Source organism: Cynara cardunculus (assembly GCF_001531365.2).
Source record: "Cynara cardunculus var. scolymus isolate 2C chromosome LG 3, CcrdV1, whole genome shotgun sequence".
NCBI lineage: Eukaryota > Viridiplantae > Streptophyta > Magnoliopsida > Asterales > Asteraceae > Cynara > Cynara cardunculus.
Window position 1 is genome coordinate 34,985,920 of NC_037530.1, and position 25,627 is coordinate 35,011,546.

At 33.2% G+C, this 25,627-nt stretch overlaps 2 protein-coding genes across 2 annotated transcripts; one reads left to right on the forward strand and one right to left on the reverse strand.

The window, feature by feature from the left end:
- Positions 1-77: 77 nt before the first annotated feature.
- Positions 78-10,082, reverse strand: LOC112510121 (kelch domain-containing protein 4). The gene is made up of 20 exons (XM_025115422.1): positions 9,846-10,082; positions 9,654-9,740; positions 9,502-9,570; positions 9,269-9,401; positions 8,859-8,905; positions 8,631-8,717; positions 7,674-7,735; positions 7,039-7,081; positions 6,858-6,938; positions 6,294-6,410; positions 3,930-4,035; positions 3,576-3,639; positions 3,110-3,152; positions 2,621-2,878; positions 2,380-2,541; positions 2,115-2,246; positions 1,540-1,680; positions 1,267-1,353; positions 590-658; positions 78-502 (listed from the first exon to the last, which is right to left on the reverse strand). Exons 1-20 carry the CDS (start codon positions 9,975-9,977, stop codon positions 395-397), a joined length of 2,028 nt encoding a protein of 675 aa, XP_024971190.1. The 5' UTR covers positions 9,978-10,082; the 3' UTR covers positions 78-394.
- Positions 10,083-13,117: 3,035 nt separating this feature from the next.
- LOC112509647 (26S proteasome non-ATPase regulatory subunit 6 homolog) lies at positions 13,118-17,412 on the forward strand. Its single transcript, XM_025114716.1, has 8 exons — positions 13,118-13,316; positions 13,407-13,521; positions 14,826-14,916; positions 15,019-15,164; positions 15,247-15,466; positions 15,574-15,682; positions 16,871-17,039; positions 17,127-17,412. Exons 1-8 carry the CDS (start codon positions 13,181-13,183, stop codon positions 17,299-17,301), a joined length of 1,161 nt encoding a protein of 386 aa, XP_024970484.1. The 5' UTR covers positions 13,118-13,180; the 3' UTR covers positions 17,302-17,412.
- Positions 17,413-25,627: the final 8,215 nt, after the last annotated feature.

Below are 25,627 nucleotides of genomic sequence, written 5' to 3' on the forward strand. Positions count from 1 at the left end.
TTCTCATTCCGTCGCTAAAAATTTCATAACAAATCATCTACTTTTTGGTTTTTTTGGCGATTACAGAATAACAAGGTGACTAAAAAACTGTTCACAGCAACAATAGAATATGACCGATTTTCATTCAAGCCAACACCACAAAATCTCCATTCACTGGAGGGCTCTGAATGTATGATGATTTTTAAGTTTTAACTTACACAAATAATGGACCACACCAACCTGAAAATTAAATGCTAAAATACAATCAAACTCGATGAGTTTGAACAGCGCTGAGCAAACGAGTAAAAACCCACCACATTAGCATATGGGTGAACCATCGAACCAGCATATGCATCTGGGTTGAACCATCGAGCCAACTTTGCGCATGAGATTGTTTTTGCAAGAGGCAGCAGGGCTACTTTGAAGCAACGTGTTTGTTTTTCTTGACGCCTTTCTTTCTTGAGCTACTGGTTTCAGGGCCTTCGGCCTCTTCGGCTTTCTGCTCCGCCTCTAAGATGGCCAGCTGCAACGTACGGGAAAGAAAACAAATGAATTAGAGGTGTCTGTCAACCTCAACCATGAGGTTATAATTATCAAGTAAAACATATACCTCATCAAGGATTGGCTTAAGCTCCTTGTACCGACCTTCAGCAAGATCAAAACCATCCTTACGGAGTTCCTGCCATGGAAAGAAACAAGTCACCTAAATCTCGTTTCTCATCGACCGAGGTCAATATCTCCAAGTTGTGGAATTGCCATACACATCAAAACATTTTTGGCCCATTTAATATAAACCCCAATATAAAATTTAATACCGGGAGGTAATACTCGATAGGAGTGAGGTTCAAGAGAGAACCCCATGAAAAAGGAAGAATAAGGGAACCCTTATCTAAAAAATAAAATGACCTAGATTCGAATATAACCGCCTCTATAATCCTGGATTTAAAAGGTGTTTGGTTAGAGGTATTAAACAGTAATCAATGGGAATGAAAAGAAAAGACGCTGTTTCGGTTTATGTAATATAGTGGGCCCATTCCCCCACAAGGCCACAAGCCCAAATTTTTCATTCCAGGTTAAACCGGAAGAATGAAAATTGACCCTGAACCAAACAGGCCCTTAGTTTTGGGAAAATGTAATGTCCCCTCGTATTCACAACCATTGGATTAAAATAGATGGATGGATCGTAGGAGCTTTCAATGTCATAGAACAATGAGGCATCAAAAAAGATGAATGAAGTAGCTGAAAAACGTTCAATTGAAAAAACTAATTTGGTCAATAAAGGCAAACCTTTCCGGTATGTGCAGTATGTTCATATGCCGCCATTTGCCAGTAATCGTTTGTCCGCTTATAGAAGTCCTTCAGAGCTTCCCCAGGCTTCACCAGAATAATATATGAATCAGCAATCGGTTCAGATTAATGGAGGAAAAGGTCATAATCGAGCTCATACATGCCATAAGAGCAAATTTGACCATACAGTTCTTTCAGTAACAAATTTACACAAAAGCTCATGATCTAACCATCCTAGTAATTATATCGCATAATTATTATAAACAGGATTACCATCGGAGTTCTCTGCGAGTCGGAAAGACCAAGGCTAGCCCTTATTTGCTCAATTCTCGCTTTCTTTTCCTTCCTTCGAAGTTTCTTCCCTTCACCTTTTATTATTGCAACAGCATCTCCCAACACACCACCATTTGTAGCCTTCAAATAGATAAAATAAACATAAATTTGAGAAAAATTAATGTTAATTACATGCATATTCAATTATTTATATTGTGAATTTATATACATTAACATAGAAATGAATTCTATTTTTCCTTGTCCTCCAATGCATAAATAAATATAAAAAAGAAAACTTCTATAAGACTATAAAGTTTGCATTGATTCATCAATGACTCATTATTAACAAGTGTGCCACCAATCTGTCATCCCACCATGAGATTGCTATTGAATGCAGCAATCTTCATTATTTAGGATTCATGTAGAGCACATCAATGATACGCCTTTCTAAATCCAACACTAACAAACTGGGAGAAAAACAGACTCAAATTTGTAGAACTTCACAAAAGTTAATGTTGAGAAGAGAGTAAGACTACAATCGTAGGTAAAAGTTGAGCACGAAAAAGAAGAGGTACCTCCACATCATCGTCGTCGTCACTTTCATCACTATCATCGTTTTCCTCATTTTCATCTTCACTATCTTCTTCTTCATCATCATCTTCTTCGTCATCATCCTCTGATGCTTCAACCCACTCAGACTCAGAGGCCTACGCAAAGTATGGAAAAAAATAACCAATATATGAGATGTATTCTGGAATTAATGGTAATAAATTGAAATCATTGTGCACTCAATCATAGATAATTATCTACGTCATGAGCTTAGAAGATTATGTAACAAACCGGTATAAGGCACTTCCATTCGTCAAGTTTGCTGAGATTGAGTGCATATAAATCATCAAGTGTGATTTCTTGATCTCTTATTTCCATCATGCCCCCATAGATATACAACGTATCTCTTCCCACGACCATGCTGGAATTTATACGTCCACAAGGTTTCACTACCTGAAGTTTGCCATAAATTCAGAGACTATAATCATATGAAGAGAAGAAATAATATAATTATTTCAACCTGTTAACAAACCTCTTCCGGAGTAGCACTGGGCCTCAACAATTTTGAGCTTGATTCATGATTTTTCATATTAGATTTAACAGCCACCTCCGAACCGTCAACCCTGATGTTTCTCTCCATACTAGATGAGATATCATCAATGTTACTTTCCATATTAGCTATTTCATCACAATCCATAGTGTCATCTTCATCATTTGTAGCTACTTCCATGGGATCTATACTACTGTTAGGAGCGTTACAAAAGGCATCTTCATCTTTTTGCTTTTTGATCTGCAAAGACATTCCAATAAACCCCTCAACTGATGAATTTTATAAAAGGAGACAATACCAACTACCAAGAGGGCTAATCTGCTTTAACAGCACAGCAATGAGTAGTTGGTTCCAGAATACATCACAAAAGCTCGTTGAATAACATTAAAACTGAACTGATAATTAACAACAGCCACCTAGGGGCAATGGAAACTAACATTCCAGGATTTTAGAGTTATGTACCAAGAATACCTTATCTTTTGTTGATTTCTCCTTTCTCAGCTCCAATGGGTACCTGAAAATTCAGAAAATTCGTAGATAGTTAGCTAGTTGTATTGAGGTTTCAACCAAAAATCGAGGTTGAATAGAAGGGACTATAAAATGCTTCACATCGAGAACAAGTTCTTTGTGTGGTTCAAGATGAACTTCTCTAAAAGTTTTTGGAGTTGATTAATAGCTAGAACTAGCTACAAAGTCAGCATAAAATTAAGAAAATTGTTAGAATTAAAGAAGCCCCATCAGTGACAGCTACATATTTCAGATAGTCTATCTATAGGATCCAGTAGTAAAAAAAAGCTGTTATGCTCTAGTTACAAAGCACCAAAGTTCTATCAGTGTAATAGGCAGTGATGCAAAAACGACAGCCAGAATAGATAGCAAATGACTATGCCAAACTTTAAGTGTGCACCAAGAAAAAGACAAGATATGCAGGATTTACCAACGATTAATGTCCAATTGGAAGCCGTAAAGTTCGTTCAAGAACAAGCTCATTAACACATCACCTGCGCATACAATAGAAGCTATTAACAAAAAAGAACGAAACCAAAAATAAGTCGAAATAAAATATAAAAAGCCAAAGAAAGCATTATAAAATCAAAAAGTGGTTCTTTTAACTTATATTTAATCAAAAGTAATTAGTAACTGAACAGATTTTGGTATGACCCATCCATGTTTCCCTCACTTCAATGATGATGAAAACAAAACTTCAACTTGTAAAGACATCCATATCTTCTTACAAGCAAGATAACATATTCCAACAAACGTATTAAAAAAACCCTAAGAAGATGCCAACCTTCAGCCTCCATGTCCACGACACCCCCAAAAAGCACGGCCCGCTTTTTGTGGACACACATAGAGAAACCAGCACGAGGCCCAGGAGGCATCCCACCTTTCTTTACCTAAAACCAAAAAAAGAATTAGTGGGGACACATAGCATATAACAATCATTTTCACAGTTGGAACTATAATGCACAAACAAAGAGCAACCGGTAAAATGATGGAAAGCATTTAAAAGTTGATCCTCTAGTGACGTGGTTGATGACACAGCCTGTTAGAAAGTGGAACGGTGATGCTAGAGGTAATTGGTGAGCTACTTGGCTTTCAAGTCATGCCGAGTACATGCATAACCCAGCATGACTCACATATATAGGGGAATAATCAAATGAGAACCACAAAAAGGTCGAGAATCGTGAGAACCTGTCTTCATGTGTTGTGAAACGATGCATATTGAAAATACAATGTTGTTTCACAGTGTGGATATTTTTAATGTATACGTTTTGTTCCATAATGTGAAACAACACTATACTATCACATGCATTGTTCCACAATGTGAAACAACACATAATTAGTCGTTCTCATGGTTCTCAACCTTTTTGTGGTTCTGATTTGATTATGCCATTATATATATATAGATAGATGGAGGTTAAAATGAGAACACCTCCATTTTACGAGAATGCAAGAACACCCTTATCACATGTGATAATACACCTAAGAGGACCTGGTGGTTTGAGGACGTCGTGTCCTGCGACCTAATCCTGCTACTTAGGTCGCGTTTGCGTCTATGATTTAGTATCACATGTGATGGTCTTGATGGATTATAGTATCACATCAATAACACCTTTATCACATGTGAAATACATGTGAGGGGTCTTAATGGTGTAAGGGCGACTTGGCCCGCAACCTAACTCGCACCAAAAGTCGTCCGGGTCTTTGATTTAGTATCACATGTGTATTATATGTGATGAAATAATAGTATCACATGTGATTGTCTATAGTAAAAGGGTGTTCTTGCGTTCTTGTAAAATGAAGGTGTTCTCGTTTGAACCCTTCCCTATATATATATATATATATATATATATATATATATATATATATATATACAGGGGGACCTTTTGAGAACCCATGAAATTGTGATAACCTTGAGAACTTGTGCATCATGTGTTATTTCATATGAATTCTTTTTCAATCTAATACTAGGATTTAGAATATTGAGTAACATATTTCCGTTTCACAATGATTTTGTTTCACATGTACTCGGTTCACAACAATGTGAACCTTTTGACATGTTTGTGAAACAAAAAGTTTAACGTTGTGAACCAAATACATATGAAACACACACATTGTGAAACAAATATATGTTAATCAATACACTAAATACTATGTTTAGACGGAAAAATTCATGTAAAACAAGACCTTCAGGCAGAAGTTCTCACGATTCTCACAAATTTTGAAGTTTTCAAATGATTAAGCCCTTATACATATACACACACACACACTAGAAGGGTACTCATGCAATGCAGCGAGATACATCTCGATTTTAATGTTGTCTTATTCTTTGTTTCTGTCGATGTTATAAAACGGTTTTATGTGGTTTTGAAAAAGCGATAACATTTTTTTTTTGAATAAAATATAAACTTGAAGATATCTTAAAATTTTGAAAAAAATATATACAAATATTAGTAGTATCAAATTAACTATTTAAAAGTTCTCTTTTTTATAATTTCTTTGATTGAATTTTTTTAATATAATTTAATTTAGACTTAATAACGAAGTAATTTATTTTTGGTTTAATAATACAAGTTTCTATAAAAAACAATAATTAAGTATTCAGTTATGACTCAATGATTATCCACATTATACTTTAGTTCTTTTTTATATTTAAACTGAGATTTTATCCTTATTTGATTATGTTTATCTGCTGTTAGTTACACGGATTCAAATATGGAGCTTTATTTTAATCTTCAATTTTAAGTAATATGCATCAATAAACAATACTTTATGCATAAAAATGGTTTTTACGAGTTTTTGTCAAATGCTTTATAATAGTGTATGTATATATAATAGAGAGAGAGAGACTTGGGATCATGTGAAACCAACGTGTTTTATGTGGAACCCGTGAGACCACATTTTTACACTTGAAACTTCACAGTCAAAACATTGTGAAGGTAACCTTCTTTTGTTGTGAATGTTCGGAATTTTTTGACCTTCACAATGTTTTGACTGTGAAGTGTCAAGTGTAAAAATGTTTATTTCCTAACATCAAGTTAGCAAACCTCACAGAACAGATTAATATACTACATATGCATCATGATGTTCTGCTATCATCTTAAAATCAATGCCAGATAGATAATGACAATTCCTCTGGAAGCATACATACCTTGTTCCACACCCAAGTCTTTGGGTCAAGCAACCACATATCCGAATGAACAATCCCTTTCTCTGAGCTGTTTTTATCAGAAGATACCTCTTTCGAATAGCCACCATATAAATAAATCTACAAGCTCAACAACATTTTTTTAATGGTAAATCAATTGAAAATTATACTGACCCGTGACAGAACAGTCATGAACAGAATAGTAAAACAAAATTTCACCCAGATGATAATATACACACACAAATGAAAAAGGAACATCTGAAATCATTAATGCATTTATTACCTGAAAAAGTTATATTTACTACAAGCACCAGGTTTACTCTTCACTCCATATTTCATCTACCTTTCTCCACCATAGATCCTAACTCATTTCAAATATCCAATTTTCTAAGATTCATTACGTGTATACTCTCTGTTTTTTCGTTATCAATTATCAAAGACGTAAAGATTGAGGCTTAAGTAGACATTAGTTTAATGGTATAGTACAACAACAAAGATGTATACAGCGATCAACACTGAGAATATAATTAAGAGGCTTTATATCATTGTATTCTACATTTAACTCACATCGTCTTGGTAAACAAACAGTTGGAAACCACTCCGAGCACTCGGCCACAAGCATCCAGGTGTAGGTTTAATCTCTTGCCACTACAGTAACAAATTAAAGTTGTATTAGTTACAAGAGTTGATTGGACAAAAAGAAACAACTTCATGGTGAATTAAGTTGCCACTTTCTAGACCACTTCACCTTAAAATTATCCAGATCAAAGACGTACAGATCATTAAAGTATCTGCACAACGAAACAAAGTAACAAATAAGTGAAATAAAATATTATATCTTCTGAGATAACTTACCATTCAATATGTTAATGGAAGACAATAAATAGTTCTCTGGTTTTTATCTATTTGTACTTGTATCTTTTATGTTGAAATCAAAATAAACACACTGAACAGACTTCATGCATAAGCTCTTACTTTTCATGATGACTAATATTAACAATAAAGAATGGTGGAAGGATAAGAAAGAAAGTAAACAAAAAAAAATACACCATTATATGTTCAAAGCTTCACAACCAGCGTAATCCATGTTGTTCCAGAGCAACTGAAACACATCTGACCAAGGATTTTACTGGTTTGAAAGTATATTTTTATTTTATTTTTTTGGTTTGAAAGTATATCGTTTAAACCAAAGAAATGAAATTGTGCCCACGAAATACTAATAGAAGATCCATTCATAAAGTGGGGAGCATGTCTCAATCAGCTTTGGTAAAGACCACACACCAAACGTAAAATGTAGATGTGCAACAGCTAAATACATAATAAATGCTAGGGATGAAGAAACTATCAGAATCGATTATATTTGACAAACCCCCAAAAAACAACCTCACTTCTCGGAGAGTGTCATAGAAGCCACCAAAAACAATGAGCTTGTGCTTATACAAAACCTGCAAATGAAGCATAATTTTAGGATGGCAAACTGGAAAACAGAACTGTAAGCACAATTAAAAAGTAGATGTGCAACAGCTAAATAAACCGGTAAGAAGAGAGACCAATGGTAAAGCTGTAAACCGGTTCTAGCATGGGACCAGATGCCAACTATAAAACATTGATCACATACGCCAACAGAAAGAAATAAAAAACAAGCAATACTCCATCTAAGCAACTCCATGTTCGTATATTCAATAGTAGGGTACCTCCCTGCTATAGTCAATCCAAGAAATCAGAATCTATAACATCCTATAATACAAGAGTTGACAATCAAATAAAGTATACATCACCTTATATGTCCCATCAGAAAAAAAACAAAGAGATGCAAATAAAAAAAATGAAAACTTGTGTTGAGGGCCTAATATCCCATGTGTCTAACCGCTGAATACAATAAAACGACAAGTCTCTTGTTATCTAGCGATCATTGTCAGACCATTACAGGATGCAGTTATTTATGTCATCTCTTTGATATTGTTACCCATCAACTCGGTCATTTAAGCATATAACTGACTTCAAGACCTTAATATTCAATTTACCCTCTTGTTGATCCCAGTTAGACAACAAACAAGCAGTATGCCAGCCTTATGCAGTTATCTAATTCTAGCTACATTAGTGAACGATATTTTATCCATGTTAAAGCCACGAATGCCAGCCTTATGCAGTTATCTGATTCTAGTTATAGTTGAAGGAGGACTGTCTTAATTGTTCATTACGTTTTCAAGAAGGTGGGGAGTAAACTACTATCCACAAAGCTATAGAGTAACAAAAAACAATAAAGATGGTACAATGCAGTTAAAGATGCAGGAGCTTTGCATTCCACAATATTATCAAGCCAAAGAGATCTGAGCATACCATCCGATGACCAGAACGTGGACTAGGACAACCTTTATAATTCAATTGTTCCCACTGATTTGTTTTCAAATCCAGCATCCAAAAGTCCTACAATCATTAAACAATGCAAGTATGCAACAATCCACATAAGATAACTCACTTAAAATATCCAGTAACTCTCTCAATCTAATGCCCTTTCATGCCCTTGAGGGGAAAGCATATTAAATCGCAAGCCCATAAGTACTCTACCTTGTAGTGATGGAAACGCTCTTGATTAGGAGAAGTAAATTCACCACCTGGTGACAAAAAACAATAAAAAATTGTTAAGTGTATAGGCATGCCCATTATGCATGCCTTCTATATCTTTCTCTGTTATAATAGAAGAACTACCCTTCAATCTCTTATGTAAAATCTAGTACTTCATGATGCATTATTAATATGGCTGTTGCACATTCAACACTGGTATCACATTATTTGTAGTACATTTGCTATAAAGTTTAATGCAGCCTGCAACTTTTTGTCGTCAACTTTGTAATCCAGATTAATTTAGAAGTTGCAACATAGCATGTTCGACATCCAAAGTCAAAGTGTAACTTTTTTTATGGAACCGAATGGGTACTTTAATTGTGTGAAGTATCAAAATTTTATTGCATAAGTACCAAATATATATAGATAATTCTTCCATGCAACAGCTTGATGAGCACTTCGAGGAGGCGGACTATTAGGGCTAGAAATTAGCTTCCAATCCCCCTTATCCACATCATACCGATAAAGATCACCATAAACATATGTCTGTGTAATAAATCCAAACATTCTCAAAGTAAGTTCCGGCACAATTTCAACAAAGAGAAACACAAAATCATCAATAATCATAACAGTATAACAGCTATACCTTGGTACCGTTGTAGAATTCACCCCCATATAGTATCATTTCCGTCTCTTTCAATGGATTAATGTTCAGCTACAAATCCAATAAACCTAATCAACAACTTCTAAATTCACATCAAAGCTTGCAAATCCAGATACAAAAACACAGTTGCATACCGAACAATTGGACCGAGGAGACGGCCGAGGAGCATTTTCTTCGACATGAACTTCTTTTTTCTTTGCTTCTTCCTTCTGTATGCTTAACTGAATACTCAAAAACATAGTCCTCTTAACTACGGAAGCACCATTAAAATATAAAGCAAAACAACGAAATGTATGTGTAATGTAATTTTTGTACAAAAAGAATACCAAAATAGCGTCAATGTCATCTTCCGGGGAGACTTTCTTAGACTCTCTACGAGCTTTTTTCTCCTCTGCTTTGACCGTTTTTCTCTCTGTTTTCTCCTTTCCTTTTCCTGGCTTCTTCGCTTTCTTCCCCATTCTTCCCGCTTCTCTCTCGTTTTTCTCTCCGCCGCTGCTGCTGCCGCCGGAAAATGTTCCAGTTCCTACCACAGTTTTTCCGAAGAAGAACAGAATGTCACTCCTATGTGCGAGGGTTTTTTTCTTGAGTTAAGGTTGCATATGATGAGCACTTTTGCCCTCAGCTTTAAGATATTAACGAATCAGTCCAACAACTTTATTTTGCATTCTTTTAAGGAGAAAGAGGTTGTTCGGTAATGGCTTAATGGGTTGTTAAGCATGTATGGCTTATTCGATCAGACATATATTGTTGTTCGCTTTTGGCTTATTTGGTCAGCCAGAAAAGTGGAGTCGTATGGACTCAGCCATTTATTCAGCCATTTGTCCCTATGGTTTTTTTAAAGTACGATTTTCATCCTTATGGTTCACTAGGGCTGTTTGCGTGCGGTTTGGACGATTTAACCCTACAAACCACGTCACAAATGGCGGCTTATAAATTTTTCCAAACCAAGCGGTTTGGCAACAAGTGACCAAACTAGTCAAACCAAACCACAAAAAGTCGACTTGAGTCTGACCAGTTTAAGCAGTTTGGATATTGAATTATAAAAAGATATCAATATAGCATTATTAAAAATATGATATTGAATTATAAAAGATACATCTATCTTTATAACTAAAAAAACATTAAACAAGATGAAAAAAGTTAAACAAATCCACTAACAATAGTTGAAATTTTGGACAGACATTGAGCAAGTCGAATGACGATTTGGAATTTGTATTTGATTTTTGATGTCGTTAATATATAATTGAAGACTAAAAATATAAAATCTTGCACGAACCTTTTTAATTGTGTAATAAAGTTAAATCTATAAACATCTATGAGCATTTTTAGTTGTCGGCTAGGGTGTTCGCAGTGCAGTTTAGGCGGTTTAACCCAAATGGCGGTTTAGAAAAGTTTCCAAACCGAATGATTAGGTGGCAAGACCAAACCGGTCAAACCGGACCATAAAAAAAGGGTCTGGTCTGATCGGTTTAGGCGGTTTGGACCTCTTATGGGATTTAAACTTATGATAACATAACATGTGTATTCAAAATGAAACTTCTACCACTATAGCATTATTAAAAATCAGGATATCAAATTATAAAAGATACATCTATCTATATAACTAAAAAGACATTGAGTTGAGCAAGTTGATAAAATGTTAAACAATACCACTAACAATAATTGTAGTTTTTTGAGCAAGTCGAAGGTCGATTTGAAATTTTGGATTTGATGTTTGACTGACTTCGGAATTTTGCCAATTTATATAGACGTAGTCAATAGAGAAATGAAACTAAAAACATAATGTCTTTGTCAAACTTTTTTTAATTATGCCATAAAGTTGAATCTACAATTTCAAAACTAAATATAAACTAACATATGTATATTTTTGGCAGTTGGTTCAATCTAGACCACTCAAAAAACGTTCAAGCTGCAGACCAGATCGAACTGAGTGGTTTGACAAATTTTCAGACCGGATCGAATCGGACCGTCAGACAGCTCAAGCCGCAAAAAATGTATGGTTTAAGCGGTCAAACAGGTTTTTGAACACCCTTAATGGTTGGTTTGATACAGGCTGCTCAAAAAGTGTTCAAACTGCTAAACAAACGGACTGAGTGGTTTGACCCGGGCCAGATCATCATACCGCTCAAACCACAAAAAATGACATGGTTTGACTTAGTTTGACCGGGTTGAGCAGTTTAACGGTTTTTTAACACCCCAATTGTTTGCAACTATTTTTTTTTATCCTTGACACTAACTCCATCCTTTAAGCATGATGGACAAATGCATCATGTAATTGTAAATTATTTGAACAAAAATAACAATAAATTATAAAATAATAATAATAATAAATTATAAGAATAAAAATCATAATTTTAAATATGCATAAACAAAAATAACAATTTCCAACAAACCTCGGTGACAAAAAAAAACATATTTTTAAGGCCTGATGCGAACAATCTTTAGAACTAAAGGGGTGTTTGTGATTGTTTATTTGAAACAACTTATGTTTTTCTACAAAAGCACTCGTTAACTTATTATAAGTTATAAGAGTTTAACTTCTTCAAAAATTCTTGTTACCGGTTTGGCACCGGTATAAGTTGTTTATCCAAACACTAAAAAATGCTTATTACCAATGTCACACCAAAATAAGGGGGTGTTTGGGATTGCTTATTTAAAACAACTTATGTTTTTTTGTAAAAGTGCTTATTAACTTATGTGGTATCAAACTGGAGTTTTGTAAAAAGTGTTTGGATTAGCTTATAACGGTACCAAAAAGCAATAAGTTGATAAGTTGGTTTTTAGTGTTTGGCAAATTTGGCTTATAGATGTAAAATTGCCAAAAAGGTCCTCCAATCAACCTCCAGTGTTCATCGTCTCCATCCTCGTCACTCCAAACCCTATTTTCTCCAGATTCCTCTCCATCCTCATCACTCCAACCCTATTTTCTCCAGATTCCTCTATAGTGTTCATCCGTGTTTCCACCCGCCGTGGAAGAGGTTGTCATCGCGAGACCCTGTGAGTGGTTTCTCTCCGAGAACCTCTGCATCGGCGAGTTTCTTGGCACCGATTTCCGTCTCCAAGACGACATCCGTCTCCAAGATGACATTCGATTCGATTTCACAGGCTTCACAGAGGCTTTGGTGAGATGGACAGACCTCGATTTCTCTGGTTTGAGATTCTCTGGTTCGATTTCATCAGTCGGTCGCTTGAGAGGAAGGTAAGGGTTAAAATGGTAAATTGTTAATAAGTTGATTTTGATAAGTCAGGGGGGATTGACTTATCAAAAACGACTTATTACCGGTTTGGTACAGGTATAAGCACTTTTTTTTTTTACCCAAACACTCCAAAATGACTTATCTCCGGTACCGAACTGAAATAAGTTAATAAGTCAGTTTGAAAAGCTTACCCAAACACCCCATAAGTCAATAAGTTGTTTTCATAAGCAATCCCAAACACCCCTCAAAACCCCCACATAACATAGAATGCCCAAAATTTATGGGATTGCGAACAATCATGTTATTCCGTGGAAGTACAGGGGCCAAAGTGAATAATGACAAAAGAAAAAGGGCAAGAAGTGCAACTTATCCAAATAACTATGAATTGGGTTTCTCCTTCTGCAAGTTAAAGTGGAGAAGAAGCTCACAAGTTCTGCGATCAGTAGAGGGAAAAAACGGACGCCATGGAAGGTACAGAAGGAACACAGCAACCTCACCTGGTTCTCGCTAACAAGCTATTCCTTCTTACTCATTCTGATGTTGATGACATTGAAAAAGTTCGCCTCCGTGACGAAGTCATGTCCACCGTGGTGGCCGACGGTAACCATCTCCACTATAACCGTTTGGATCTCATAGATTTTATATGAAACCAGGTTAATTTTTTACTTATGTGAAATGTTGATTTGGAAGATATGGCGCCGTTGTACGAAACCCTAGCTGCGAATTCGGTGTTGGAGCTCGACCAGAAAGTTTTGGACTCGATGCGTGCCAAGATTGCCGAAGAGCTCAAGAAACTCGATGAAAAGTAAGCTTGTATTTTGTTTGCATATTACTTTCAATCCATTTATATCTGCAGATTCAACGACATCGAATTTCGAGACGAATGTTCTTATGTTTGCAATAAACTCTTATTATACTGCTCTTGTTATTTAGTATATGTCTCATTTTCATTGTAGATCGATTTGTTCTAGAATCAGTTACTGAACGAAATCCAACATTTTGATGATTAACAACGTATACTTAGATTTGATATGTAATTGTCAACAAATTGGGATTCATATATCAACATATTTTATTCTTCGTCTGAATTCATTTGAATATTCTTTTAGTTTTGTCAACCGGTGTAATTGCTGTTGCTTGTCAATAATAATTCCGTAGAACTGGAAAAAACTCCATGAAAAATCATGCAGCAGATATACCTGAATAGGTTGGAAAGAAGAGTCTAAAGTTCAGTAAGCGAACCATACATATAAGATTCTAATCCACGCCGTTAGAATTTGGGGTCTAATGCACTATAATAATGCATATGAACCATCATATTTAATTATAAAAAGGTAAAATTAAGACACCTTAGGAGCTCATTTGGCTCGCTATTTGTATTCTCCAGTGCCTTTGAAGGTGCATTTAGGAACTCCAATACCATGGCTTACAAATTGCTACTGAAGCAATTTAAAAAACATGTCTAGAAGAGAAGCTTCAGTTCTAATGCCCAATATCGAGTTACCTCCTCCAAATAGTCACCCGTCCTACACTCCTGCTCAACCAAGTATTGCACATTAGCATCAATTACCCTACTCGTAGGAAACATCATTGTTGATTTTTGAGTATGGCCTCGGGTATGCATGTTCAAAAGTTGCTGCACAAAAGCGTAGGATATCCCTAGATTTCTGGTTGTGGAAGATTATTTTAGATTCTGCTGGTATGGAAACTGCTCGGAGTATGCAGGTTCATAGTTCACTTGATTCAATTCCCCTTGAGTGTCATGTCTTGATTCCTTTGCCTATGATACAAAGCATTTGGTTTAGGCATAATTGTTAGATGGTTGAGCTCTTGTCATACCTGTCAAGTTTGTTACATCCTGTGATGAACTTTCTTGTTGGTTGATCATGGAATAACAAGTGGCCTTATTTTGGATTAGAAGGAAAATGCCGCCCAAGGAGTGGATATTGTGTATTTGTAGTGTATGCTATGCTTTCATAGTTTCATAGATTCTTCTCTGCTTAATCATAGTTGGTAGCATCTGTGTGGATTTTGTGTATAGTAGAACTTGTCATGTTATCAAATTATTAATTGTCATTAACCATTTCTTCGGTTTTTTATTTTCTTTAGAATAGCCGATGCTGAAGAAAATTTAGGAGAAAGTGAAGTTCGAGAAGCTCATTTAGCAAAATCGTTGTTCTACATTCGGATTGGTGACAAGGTACAGTGGTACACAACAAATATAGTTAACTGGTTCTTGTGAATTTTATATTTCACTGGGTTCTTATATAAGCTTGTTTCACATCTTTTTGGATGCAATCAGGAGAAAGCACTAGAACAACTCAAGGTAACTGAAGGTAAAACAGTTGCTGTAGGCCAGAGAATGGATTTGGTATTTTATACACTACAAATGGGTTTCTTCTACATGGATTTTGATCTTATATCAAGGAGTATTGATAAAGCAAAGAAGTAAGTTGGAATATTCTTGTTGGTATCATTATGCTCTTCAGTTATGCTTGTATTCAATTCATAATGGTAATTCTGATTGCAGCTTGTTTGAGGAAGGAGGTGATTGGGAGAGGAAAAACAGACTGAAGGTGTATGAAGGCTTGTATTGCATGTCCACTCGCAACTTCAAGAAAGCCGCTGATCTGTTCCTTGATTCTATATCAACATTCACTACTTATGAACTCTTCCCCTACGACACCTTCATATTCTACACCGTTCTGGCAAGCATTATTTCATTGGATAGAGTTTCCCTAAAGCAAAAGGTAATTAGTACTACTTTTCTTGGCTTGTGCATAATCTTCCTTCTCATTGTATGTCACCATGAAGCAAGGGGTCTAAATCCATTGGGGTGTTATTATTTTCTCTGCAGGTTGTGGATGCACCAGAGATTTTGACAGTACTAGGAAAAATTCCATTCTTGTCAGAATTCATGAACTCCCTGTACGATTGTCAATATAAATCATTCTTCTCTGCTTTTGGTGAGTTTATCTGATATCTCTTACATCTTGACATTGTTCTATGATATAATTAACTGCGGCATCAAAGCAGTACTACATAGAGAATTCCTTGTCCTCTGCTTTTCTTTTTCACTTATGTAGTGTCCATAAGGACCATAGCATATAGATAAATAGAAAAGCTGTAGGATGATTGCTCATTTGGCCTAGCAAGCTACTTTTGGCCTACACAAGACATATGTATACAAAATTATAGGCACTTTGTGGTGGTGCTCTGTTACTGGCAGTTATATGTCCCTTAATCCGCAAACAGATGAATGAAACATTTGTAATGGAAAGTAGGCTGCCAATATTTAATCTGTCAAAAGTTATCTTTTTTAATAAGTTGGGTACTCACTACTCCATATGAAATGATAGCAATTCAGACCTATTATTTTACAGAACATAAGAAGCTTACTTTGACCAAAACTTTAATGGACTTCATAATCAGATGGGTCGATTCTAAAACCTCAAGACATGAAAATGGTAGGAAACAATTTGGTTCCATTGCACAATACTCAGAGTAACTACCCTTTTGTTGTTTTTTATATTTATACTTCACACCATCCTAATAAATCTTGTCCTCATGATGAAAAACGATGGTTAAATATTCGCAATGTAACTCTACCGTCCGTTATGTTGCCATCGTGCTCCATGGTTGTGAAACTTATCTGCAAATCAGAAGTTCTAGGACCCAACAGAATTTAGAGCGCAATAATAAGCAATTTAAAGCCATAGTGTTGGTTTTTTGAACCTTCAAGGCCATAGTAATTGTTATACACTATTTTTTACTGCAATGTTTTAGGAGATCATATTAATTATGGAAACTCGCTGGGGTTATTGTTGTGGCTGAGAATAGAGATGGGTAATTCCAATAGATGTAGTGACTGCAAGATAGGATTTTATATTTCTCCCAAGCTGAGAGCTATAACCAATTGAGGCATCGTTATTACTTTCTATATAACTAAATGACAATTTTTCTCTTAATAATAGAGGGAAATTAATTTCTTTTCGCGTAATTTAGGGTAGAATTGGAAAGTAGGCACTTACTTTCGAAAGGGGACACTTATTTCGGGACAAACTAAAATAGAGATATGGACACTTATTTTGGGACGGAGGAATATTGATTTTACCCACTTGATTTAACGTATATTTTTTCCTATTGATTTACAGCCGGGATCACGGAGCACATTAAGTTGGACCGCTATTTGCATCCGCACTTTCGTTTTTATATGAGAGAGATCAGGACTGTTGTCTATTCTCAATTCCTGGAATCATACAAGAGTGTCACCATTGAAGCGATGGCAAAAGCATTTGGCGTTACGGTTGATTTCATTGATCTGTAAGTAATTCACCAATATATAATTCAATAAACTGGGGAAAAAACACAAAAACTTGAAGTTAACGAGATCTACTTTTCTGCAAATAGGGAACTGTCACGATTCATCGCGGCAGGGAAGCTCCATTGCAAGATTGATAAAGTGGCGGGTGTACTAGAAACCAACCGCCCAGATGCGAAAAATGCGCTTTATCAAGCAACTATTAAGCAAGGCGACTTCTTGTTGAATCGGATTCAGAAGCTTTCTCGTGTTATCGATCTTTAAGCGTGTAAGTTTATTCCAATCACTTTCTCTTAATTTGAGACTCTTGGTAACAAAACTTTGTAATGGTTTCTAGACTCACAAATGTCTTCTTTTTGTTATGTTTGTTTTTGCGTATGCCCGATGTCTTCTTTCTGTTTTATGGTCAAGAAAATTGTTATAACTTCATATACCTGGGCTCATCCTTTGGTACTATTTCTGGAATATGGAACTTTTTATATAGTTACTACACTATGCAGCCAAATTGACTGCATTTTTTTTAATACAAAATATTTTATAAAAAACGATTTTTGGTTGGCATTTATCTGAGTTAGACCTCTCACCCACCTTTGCGCTTATCCACCGGAAATTCCCTCTGCCCCTACCGTACTCCAGCTTGGTAGTTTCCACCGTGGGGGGTTTAGCAAACGTTTAATGGGAACGCAAGGTGTCACTTACCTTATTAGGTAAGCATGACAAGGACCGAGAATCCTACCCGGTGATAGGCATGGCAAGGATCGAGATTACCTGATTACCGATAATTCGTTTTGATGGTTGAGATCGTTACCTAATAAGGTAAGTGAAGGTGGGTGACTCTTGTCGTTAGTGTTTACCTGGTAAATATTTGGTAAAGGCCCGTATACTTGTAAAATATTGGTAGATAGCCTCTTAATATATAAATTGAATCAATGTTGGGCAAGGTTTTAAAAAGCGGAATCGGGTCTCGAGGCGTTTTTATTAGGCGAGGTGGAAATATATATACCAATTTACACATGTATCATGTATGGGTTGGGTTCTGATGAGAAGGGTAAGAAAGATCATCCTTGGATCAAGCCTAATTGAATTGTGATGCATCAAATCAATTCCCATGAGAAGTGCGATTAACGGGGTGGGCTGAGATTAAAAGTGAACAAGAGTTTTGATCCCTTCTTAAGCTTTCATTTTAAATTGAAAGTTTCCCTATTCTCACACGATGATCTCTCTCTCTCTCTCTCTCTCTCTCTATATATATATATATATATATATATATATATGAGCGATCAAATAAAAACCGCCTCCATTTGTGTAAACCGTGTAAACCAATCTCACCCATCTATTTTCTTGATCAATGTTAAGATTAATCAAGGTTATTTAAGGAAATAAAAAAAAATTGAAAATACATTTTATGATACCGATAAGGGTAAAACCAAATATTTATTCCCCAATCTCCTAATCGATATCCTCCATTTATTTTTTGTAAAGTAATTTATTATTTTTACGTTAACATTTTTACATTAACATTTATTATTATTAATGAAACTAATTTATTTTTCATGACGAACCGCTTACATTATGCATCCGTTTCCATTTCATCTACTGAATGGATCACCTACACCATCACTGAAATGGGTTTTACCATGAAAGCAGTTCACCACTCATTGTTCAATTACGCCATGAACAAATTTCATCTTTATGAAACTTGTTTCATATAAATTAATTTTTTTATTTCACTCATGATTTGATACATTCTTTCCTTTAATCCTTACAATCTTTAAGATTCTGAAGCAGATTACAATCTTCAAGATTCCGAAGCAGATTCATCATGTACCCGTTTTATCATGCAATTATTTCATGACGAACCAAATAAATTATGCACCCGTTTCATGTTCCATTTTTTCTACTAAACGAATCAACTACACCATCACTGAAACGTGGTTCACCATGAAACAATTTCATATTACTCATGAATCAATTGCAACATGAACCAGTTTCACCTTCATGAAACCTGTTTCATTAACATTATTTTTTTTAATTTGAACCATAATTTACGATTTTATTCCATAATGCAATACAATCTTCAAGACTCGTTTGCATATTCAATCTCATAACAATATATCAAATTCAAAATTTTAATATATTATAATATTATAATATAATTAAATATTTAAATGTCATCATTTATACAATTTCCCTTATTACGTTTTCTTAATTAAGATTTATTAATAACTTCCATATTTATTAGAAAAAAAATGGAATTTTCCTATTGGTCGAAATTGGTTTACATGGTTTCTTAAAAATGCACGGGTTTCATTTAAACGTGCCCCTATATATATACACTACACGAAAATATTTATATCTATTGAGGCATATGCCTCTCTGCTGCCTCACGCCTCACCGCATCAGACAACCAAAGGGTATGTCTCGTCTAGGGATCGAGAGGCGCTGCCTTAGGTGCGATTTTAGGCCGTGTACGCCTCACACTTTTTAAAACAACGATGTTGGATATTTGAAACAATCATATCTATTCTTGTTCACTGACAAATTTGTGAAGGAGTAATTTATAATGTATAATCTATATTACTTTATAAACCAAATTTATCAAAAGTCTTAAAAACAATTTTTAATGCACAAGGTACTATACATTTATGCACAAAGTCTTAAAAGTCTTAAAAACAACTCATAATGCATTAAGTACTATTACTTTATGCATTCACTCTTAAATCTCTTAATCTACGATTAAAATAGTATATAGTACAAGTTACCAATGCACATTATAACATTTTCTTTTTATGTTCCCAAGATACTTTTGACACCTTTAACTCATGCCTTCACCCTCTCATACCTCTATGTCTTCTCCCCATCTCCCAATGTGAGATTCAAATTGATATTGACCATGAGTTATTAAAAGTTCTCTCATTCATCTCTCATTTAATTGCTCTAGAACTCTCGGTCTCACTTTCGATCTCTTGATTTTTTGCTCTTGGTGTAAATCGAACGCATTCGTGGAGTCGTTTAAATATGTTGAATTTTAAATATATTTGATTTTAAATTGTCATACAATTTTTTATCGTTAGACTGTAATTAGAACCATAACTCTTATTTATTCAAATTGTATTAATATGTAAAGACCAAGTATAACTTATATCATTATTAAATCTTCTCTAATAAAACCAGTGAAACTTCAAAATTGTTAAAATTCACGGCTCCCGTCGCATTGCATGGATACACAACTAGTCTATTTTAATTGATTTTGTCCAGTTTAACAAGATAACGGGTGAATTTAATCCAAATGTCTGTAATTTGTACTTGTTTTTATGTAACATGAAAATGACATTTCTTTTGTGCAACAAGAACAACCCCTTTAGGATATGGATGAGATGATATGGATAGATAGATGACTAGTTGTATGCTCAGCCTGATCCAAAATGTAAAATTTAAATGTAAGGGGTTGTTTATCAAAACACTTACCAGATAAGTGCTTACCGGTAAATTTTAAACTATCATTTACTTATCGGATAATATTTTAGTCTACCAAAACGGTATCATATGCAACAATTTACCCGGTAAGCGCTTACCGTGGTAAGAATCGTTGCTTTCACTTACCGGGTAAGACTCTTGATCTTTGTCTCGCTCTCACCGGGTAAGAATCTTGATTCTTACCATATTCATTCGGTACGGTAAAATGACTTGGTGTTCATTTACCCGAGTAAGCGTTTGGTAAACGGCCCATAAATCTTTGTTTCGAAATTTATGTTTAAACAAAATAGAAGTTATGAATGATGGTTGAACATGACTTGTTAATTTTAAAACCAAGTTAATAAAATATGAAAAAATAAACATATCGATACAAGTGTCAAATTAAAAGAATTATCGACTATTTTACGTATATGTAATTACCAAAACCACTTTTTCACGTATTTATCAAGATGTGCTGGTTTGCTAAAGTATTAGCTAGTTTGGTGAACGGGAAAATGACTCAAATAGTTATTCCACCCATTCAAATTGGTTGCCTTTCGTCTCCCGGGTTTACCCAAATGTCATTACATCCGCAATATTACGAATATGACTCAAAGACAAAAAATAAAATTCCACTAGGTTAGCAAGTGGTACCGTTGCCCAATTGCGGTTGACAGTTGTAATTGCGATCATAGTTGTCGCATTCCGTACTTTGGTTGAATCTGATAAAAAAAAATTTGTCTTTCAGCCAGGTCATCCGCAATATTAGGGATGTGAGTATTGTGGATATAGTGACATTTGAGTAAACCTGAGAGATGAATGACTAGGAGACCGATTTAAATGAGTGGAATGATTATTTGAATCAATTTCTCTTGACAAATTGCTTACGTTGATCGTACTTGTTATAAAGAGTCGAGATTACTCCATGCATTTGGCCAACTTACGAGGTTCTCGACGAATCCAGTGAAAAATATGGCCTCCTGTGACTTTTAATGATAACAAAATCTGTATTGATAAATACGTAAAAAATGGTTATTTTATTAAATACGCCATGAATAGCGGTAAGTTTAAAGATTTCCCCTTATCTGATTCGAAAATTTGTTGTACTTTAATTGTTGTACATCTGAAATAATCATGTAATTTTGGGCCTCCAACCTTTTGATTCTCTATTCCTCTCCCCAAAAAATTATTATGTTGATAATTTATAAAATATTTTACATAAATTTTTAAAAACCATTTTTTATATATGGAGTACTGTTTATTGATGCATATTACTTAAAATTCAGGAATCAAGATTACAAGTAAATTGAGCGTAAGTACAACTTACTAAAACTTCATGTTTGAATTCGTGTAAAATTCTATTGCTTTATTTATCCTATGGGAAGTTTGGAAAGATCGCAATTCCATTATTCATGACAATGTAAAACTAAATATAGTGAAATTGCCCTCGCCAGTACCGAAAGTGATAATAAAAGTAGGAATGCTGTCAAAGGACGTATTGTAGGAGTAACTCGTTTCTGGGTGGAATTGTAGTACAAGTTACTAAAGCTTCACGTTTGAATTCTTGTAATTAACTGCAGATAAACATAATCAAATAGAAGATAAACATTTCATTTTAAATATAAAAAATTAAAAATATAATTATAATAATCATTGAGTTCTAACAAAATATTTAATTATTATCTTTATAAGAAATTATATTATTAAACCAAAAATAAGAAAATGAATAAAAAAAATATAAAATAAAATGAGAAATATTAAATAGTTAGTTTGACACTAATATCAATATTTTTTTTTCAAAATTTTATGATATTTTTATACTTATATTTTATTCAAAAATAAAAACATTATTCTTTTATCAAAACCACGTAAAACTGTATTATAACATCGACTGAAACAAAAATAAATAAATAAAATTTTAAAGGGTTTTAGGGATTGTTTGACAGACATAAGCTGGTTTATTTTCCAAGTAGATGTTTCATAAGTTAGCTTATTGAAACACTATTTGAAGTAGCTTATGAAAAGTTTTTTTTTATTATCATTTTTTTCATTTATAACTCTCGTTAGTATTAATTATTAGTTTTTACTATTGATTATAAATAAATATTAATTATTAATAAATAAATATAAAATTAACTATTACTAACATAAAATAACAAATGATAAAGAAAACATACATATTTATATAGTTCAAGATTTATCAATATTTTATCAAAAGGCTTTTACTCTAGCAGTATGTGAGTCATTGGTCTCTTAAAAGATCAATAATTTAAACCTCATTAAAAGTGAGGAATATGTATATTTATTTATTCTATTTATCGTATATAAATATTATATATATTTAAAAAAAATATCAAACATTTTTGTTAGATAAAAAATGATATATTTATATAGTTCGGGATTTTATTAAATTATTGCCAAAATTTCTATTGCTCTTTTATCACAATTATGGTTCAAATCACGTGTTCCATATCTAACCATTTCATGTGTGTCACAATCTTAACAAACTTTATGAATTAAATTAATTTATATCTAATCATTTATTAAATGTTGAATTTTGCTAACCGATCCAATCTGATTAATATTAGACAACTGATCCTATTCAATGGATGATTGGATTGGATCAGTTCGTTTCCATCAATTGGATATTTGTTTGATTAGATCAGATCCATCCAACATCCAATAGATGATTAGATCAGAGTGAATCTATTCAATGTGTTAATTCAATTCATTTTCCAACAATTAAACAAATTTATTAATCATTGTTAATATGCATTAAAACCAGCACATATAACGCTAAAAAACAAAAAACCCAGCACCAAAACAAATTCTGATTAAAGTAAATTGAAGACAAACTAATTGGATGATAGTTGGATGAATAATTAGATGATCATCAGATGGTTAATTGAATGTTGGTTGGTTCGGTTCGGTTGAGTTTGGTCTGTTCTGGATTGCCATCTAATAACCGACCGATTCAAATTAGATGTTGAGGATTTCAATCCGATCTGTTCCAATTACAATCGAATATCTAATTATGATTTATTTATTTAATTGGATCGGTTGACTTTCTATACATCATATCTTTCAGTATAATATATCACTATCATAAATAAGTACTCACAATATTTTCTATATTATAAAAATTAATCATCAAATTTCGACAAAAGATTTATTTATTTCTTAAATATTACAAAAAGATGTTTTACTTTTTCTTAAACGAATCTTAACAATTTTTTTTATTTAATTATGTCTCTAATTAAATCACAGTAAGAGGTTGTTTACCAAATCTTTTATTAAGTTTTGTATGGATAAATTTGTATGTCTGGATAAATGAGTGTTGTTGTTTACTTTTATTTATTTGAACCAACAGTCTGAATAACATAAATGACCGATTTACCCTCCAATAGTAATTATTTGAACATCAAAACAGAAAATCATAAAGAGGTTGACGATGGGATGTCTCATTTGGGAATGAGACGATGCTTTAAATAAGGGGTAGGGTGTCATTTTTGTGGCTGAATGAGTACAACATACCATTTCTGTCTGTGCAATTAAGTCATGTTCTGTACGAATAAGCCATAAGTAAACAACCTAAATGAGATGTGCGAATAAGCCAGATAGACCAATAAGACTAATTAAATCGCAAGTAAACAGAACATATTTTTTAAGTTGTGTAATATTTATGCATGATAAATGAAATTATATTTAAAAACGTTAAAACCTCGACATTTAGAAAGGTTGGGTTATTAAATACCGTTGGATCAATAAGGACATAAAAGTAAACTATTAAACGCAGTGTTATGGCTTTAAAAAGCCATTACAGTTTCATAAAAGTTAAAAGCGAAATAGTTTCTCTAAATTTATTTACTATATTATAAAATATTTATTTTATATATTTTTTACAAATTTTTAAAATTTGAGTTTATAAATTATTATAATATCATCCAATTTCTTAAAAACCTTATATTTGAATTTTACAGATACACATGATAAACGTTAATTTACTAATCTAAGCAAAACACACCAAACCATTTATGTTCAATCGATTTTTCCATTATAAATTAATAAGTTACATTTATTTTTTCATTTTTTTTAGTTTAAAGAGCAGATTACTTCTTTCGTATTAAAATAAATGTATGCAATAAAAAAAAATATATAATTCTAAAAAAAATATAATTATTACACTTTTTAATTAAAAAAAGATAATTTTAACTTTTGAATATATATATATATATATATATATATATATATATATATAAAGAGAGGTGAGTTATTATGCAACCCTTTATATTTGTACAACCAATACAACTCAATCTCAACCGTTCATTTAATTTGATGAATATGTAATTTCATACAAGTTTTTATTGTTTTTAAATATAAAATATTGATCATAATTAATAAACTCTAATAATCTTCCATAAATATTCAAATCATAATAAATGAACTCTCATAATTTTCATAAATATTTTAATTAATTGGGTTGTACAAATAGAGATGATTGCATTTGAAATATCTCTCTCTCTCTCCCTCTATATATATATATATATATATATATATAGGGTATATTTCAAATGCAACCATGTTCATTTGTACAACCAATGTAACCAAATTAATTAAAATATTTATAGAAATGATGAGAGTTCATTTATTATGATTTAAAAATTTATGAAAGATTATTAGAGTTTATTAATTATGATCAATATTTATATTTAAAAACAATAAAAACTTGTATGAAATTACATATTCATCAAATTAAATAAACGGTTGAGATTGAGTTGTATTGGTTGTACAAATATAAAGGGTTGCATAATAACTCACCTCTATATAGGGTATATTTCAAATGCAACCATGTCCATTTATACAACCAATTAATTAAGATATTTATAGAAATGACGAGAGTTTATTTATTATGATTTGAATATTTATGGAAGATGAATAAAGTTAATTAATTATGATCAATGCTTTATATTAGAAAAAACAATCAAAACTTCTATAAAATCACATATTTATCAAATTAAATGGACGGTTAAGATTGTATTGTATTAATTATACAATTATAAAAAGTTATATAATAACCAACCCCCCCTCTCTCTCTCTCTCTCTATATATATATATATATATATATATATATATA

What these genes read in the sequence shown, in the direction of transcription:
- LOC112510121 (XM_025115422.1), bottom strand. Translation starts at nt 9,977, where the DNA reads ATGGGGAAGAAAGCGAAGAAGCCAGGAAAAGGAAAGGAGAAAACAGAG. An exon ending in GACACTCTCCGAGAAGTGAG is followed by an intron (nt 7,082 to 7,673) that starts GTTGTTTTTTGG and finishes TTCGTTGTGCAG; the next exon opens with ATACTTTAATGATCTGTACG. An exon ending in TTGATCTGGATAATTTTAAG is followed by an intron (nt 6,939 to 7,038) that starts GTGAAGTGGTCT and finishes TTGTTACTGTAG; the next exon opens with TGGCAAGAGATTAAACCTAC.
- LOC112509647 (XM_025114716.1), top strand. Translation starts at nt 13,181, where the DNA reads ATGGAAGGTACAGAAGGAACACAGCAACCTCACCTGGTTCTCGCTAAC. An exon ending in GAGTTTCCCTAAAGCAAAAG is followed by an intron (nt 15,467 to 15,573) that starts GTAATTAGTACT and finishes TTTTCTCTGCAG; the next exon opens with GTTGTGGATGCACCAGAGAT. An exon ending in ATCATTCTTCTCTGCTTTTG is followed by an intron (nt 15,683 to 16,870) that starts GTGAGTTTATCT and finishes ATTGATTTACAG; the next exon opens with CCGGGATCACGGAGCACATT.